Below are 3,214 nucleotides of genomic sequence, written 5' to 3' on the forward strand. Positions count from 1 at the left end.
TGACGATTTGGGATAATTGGTTAATTAGGGGGTGGGTGGGTGGGTCCGGGCAGGGGCCAGAGCTCCCCATTAATAAGACAGTGATTTCTTCTTTTCTGGTAAAAAAACAAAACAATCTCTGACAGGCGGTGAAAGTGTTAAGTGTAATTAGTTTGCGACAGGATTGTAAAGGCTGGAGAGAGATGACTCTATAGAGGAGAAGTGCGTAAAAGTTGCGCCTACCTGGTAAATAAGGCGTCCTGAATATGGGGTGAAAAGTTCCGTCAAAGCAGGGGAAGGGGAAGGTCTTGGAGTGCAGGTTGTGGATTGCAGGTGGTGAGGAAGCTGTGGAGGAATCACAGATGTTAAAAATCATCCTTGAATAAAAAAAAACATCTAAACACATAAACTGAGACTGAAGGCACAAACACAGCGGAGTCCGTGTACTCACCGGTCTTTGGTGAAGGTGCGAGGATGGCGCTCACTCCAAACTTGAGAAAAGTTGGGTCCTTGCTGCTCGGCAGGGACGTTTTCGGTGAGCATGATTCGCGCGTCATCGCGGTCGTGGCCACGGCGCGCTCGGCGCCGCTGAAGGACACGGTGGTGGTGGCTGTGGGCAGGGAGGCGCCTACACTCCGGTTAATGAAGGCGGTGGGGCGGCTTATCCGCAGCAGGTCCTCCACTAGAAAGCTGGAGTGGGTCGGGAACGGCAGGGTCTGGTGCAGCGGCAGGGCAGCGGGCCGGTACAGCCCCGGGTAGAAGGCTGGAGGCGCGATGACACTTGGGATCATCATGGTCCCGGCTTAAAAAAAGCAAGTGTGTGAAAACTGAGATACTCCTTGTGGTAGCTGGGAGGGAATCAGTCGAGTGAATGGCTGCTAACTCCTCTGGTTTCCTCACTCTGGGGAGAGGAGTTTTATAGGGGCCTGCCCCCCCCCCCCCCCCCCCNNCCCCGGCCCTCCGCTCAGAGCTGACAGCCTCAACAATGGGGCTCAACAAAGTTCTCCACATGGGTCGCTTTCATGCTGCATCCCCCGGGCCGCTGATTGGCCAGAGGACGCAATTTATGATTGCATTAGACTTCATAAGCAAGCAACACACAATGTCCCCACCACAAAAGAGGCTCAGTCATCAATTTTGCATGTTGACCACTTTCCTTTCAATTTGTTTTGTTTGGCAGAGGCAAGCGGCCTAATTAAAGAGCAATCTTTACAGATTCAGTCATTATGGGGACTTTAAAAAAAAAAGATACCTTATTCTTTTCTATTCAGTGTCTTTATGTTATTCAGGATATAAAAATATACTCGTTAAAATGCTAAATTATTCTTTTATTCTAGGCCTATTTACTTGCAAAAAAATAAATACATAAAATGAACAGATAAAACTTTAAACCATTTAGTAATATTAAAACACCTTGAGGCACATTGATAATATTGGGCTCTATAAATAAAACTGACATGACCCAACAGAACAACTGATTTATATTATCTATATTTATTGTTCAATCTACTATCTATTAGTTGCCGACGCGGCGCAGCATCTCAAATGTAAATCAGTTTTAGGGTTTCATAGGATTCTCAACACCCAATCTGGCCCTCGTCATGGAATAATGTCTTAAACGGATTTCTGCTATCAAAACGCTTTAACAGATGTGTTAAATATCACTCTTTTTACACAGGCTTCATTCAGAGCGCAGAGCCGCAGCTCAGTGCGCACAGGAGAAGTGTGCGGCCTGAGCCGTGCGCTCATGATCCTGTTAACCATGAACTAACTGTCACCCTCAGCTGCGGAGGAGGCGCCCCTCGGCCTTTCTCTCCTTCCCTCTCTCGGCTTCAAAAAAACAAAAAAAAAGCCCAGTGGAATAAAAAAAGCTTTATTTCTAAAGACGGTTTTGTTCTGCTATTTTAACCGGCTGAATAAAAGTGCATCTGTGATTTGATTTAAAACGCATTCATATGAGCGGACACTGAGACCTCATATAAAACTCTTATTAAAGCGACTTGGAGCCTGATAGTCGTGTTCTGTCAGCTTTGCCCCTGAAAACCCGTTAAAGCAGAGCAATCAGGCGAAAATGCATCGCAGACCTAAAGAAGAAGAAGGAGAAAAAAAGGCCTAATTGTTGCCAGTTTGAAACCCAATTAAAACGAGAAATACAATAAAAGAGTGAGTCTGATTTAGAAAAGAAACAAAACATTATGTTGGTTGTTAATTGTGTGATTTTATTCATCTTTAATTTGACTTTTTAAAATTTATTTTTAAGGTCATATAGCCTGAATCTTGAGTTAAAATTTTAATATTTGTTCATTTTAATGTCATATATCCTAAATATCGAGTTAATTAATATAATTTATAAGTTTTAATTCTTTTTAAAATAGCGCAAATGTTTTTTTTATTTTCATTCTCTTGTTATTCTCGTAATATCCATGTATTTAGGACTTATGGTGAGTATGTGTGCAATTACTTTTAGTCTGCTTGTGATATTATCATATTATATATCATATCATATTAATTATGATTGGAATATTGTTTTCACCACATTCTTATGTTGTGATGGCGAATATGTTTCTGAAAATGTTAGTGTGCTCATATCAGTCAATAAAAGAACTACAGAAATAAAAGTCTCAGTGTTAATTAAAAGTTTTGCCTCAACAAACTTTTACTTAATTTTAAGACCAATTTACGGGCAGCTCAGTTCTGTCTGTTTTATTCTGAGTGACATTTCTGCCTGAAGCAAACCAGCCAGTCACTTCGCATCATTTGGGATCAGCTCAATTAATGATAAGTGCTTCAGCATCAGTCTAATATAAACTCGCCACAATCCGATAATTAAAAGGGAACGCCTCCGTGAAATGATCCTTTGGAGAGAGTCAACGCGCTTCAGAGGTGCGTCTGCTTTATGAGCGCAGGACGCACAAACAAGCGTTAACACGGCGCTTCGTCCCCACAGCTACACCTCCAATAAGTAACAAGACCTTCAAAGCTTTTTTATGAGCCCATATTCCTTTACTTGGCTGCCCGAAATCCTCCTTTTGTGAGCGGTAAGCAGATGGTTAGCAGGAAGCATAGGCTGCTCTGGCTGACCGAGACTAATTTCTACGAGCTTTGCAAGCTTGCCACGTCCCCGCTCCTTTACCAGGCCGAGTAAAAACAGCTGGCTGCGGCTGAATTAAAGCCATTAAAAGCACATCTCTGAAATATTACCACCAACAACACCCCCTGCCCCCCCCCCCCCCCC

General features: G+C 43.1%; 1 protein-coding gene across 1 annotated transcript in view; it reads right to left on the bottom strand.

The window, feature by feature from the left end:
• dbx1a (developing brain homeobox 1a) overlaps nucleotides 1–828 on the bottom strand; it is a 2,934-nt gene extending 2,106 nt beyond the window's left edge. The window contains exons 1-2 of the mRNA XM_035652333.1: nucleotides 431–828; nucleotides 223–324 (exon numbers count right to left, since the gene is read on the bottom strand). Of these exons, the coding sequence (XP_035508226.1) occupies nucleotides 223–324; nucleotides 431–773 (445 nt within the window). The 5' untranslated portion in view covers nucleotides 774–828. The remainder of the gene's footprint in view (nucleotides 1–222; nucleotides 325–430) is intronic.
• Nucleotides 829–3,214: the final 2,386 nt, after the last annotated feature.

Source organism: Morone saxatilis, unplaced genomic scaffold (genome assembly GCF_004916995.1).
Source record: "Morone saxatilis isolate NCDOM2014 unplaced genomic scaffold, NCSU_SB_2.0 Contig11, whole genome shotgun sequence".
In the NCBI taxonomy this organism is placed as follows: domain Eukaryota; kingdom Metazoa; phylum Chordata; class Actinopteri; family Moronidae; genus Morone; species Morone saxatilis.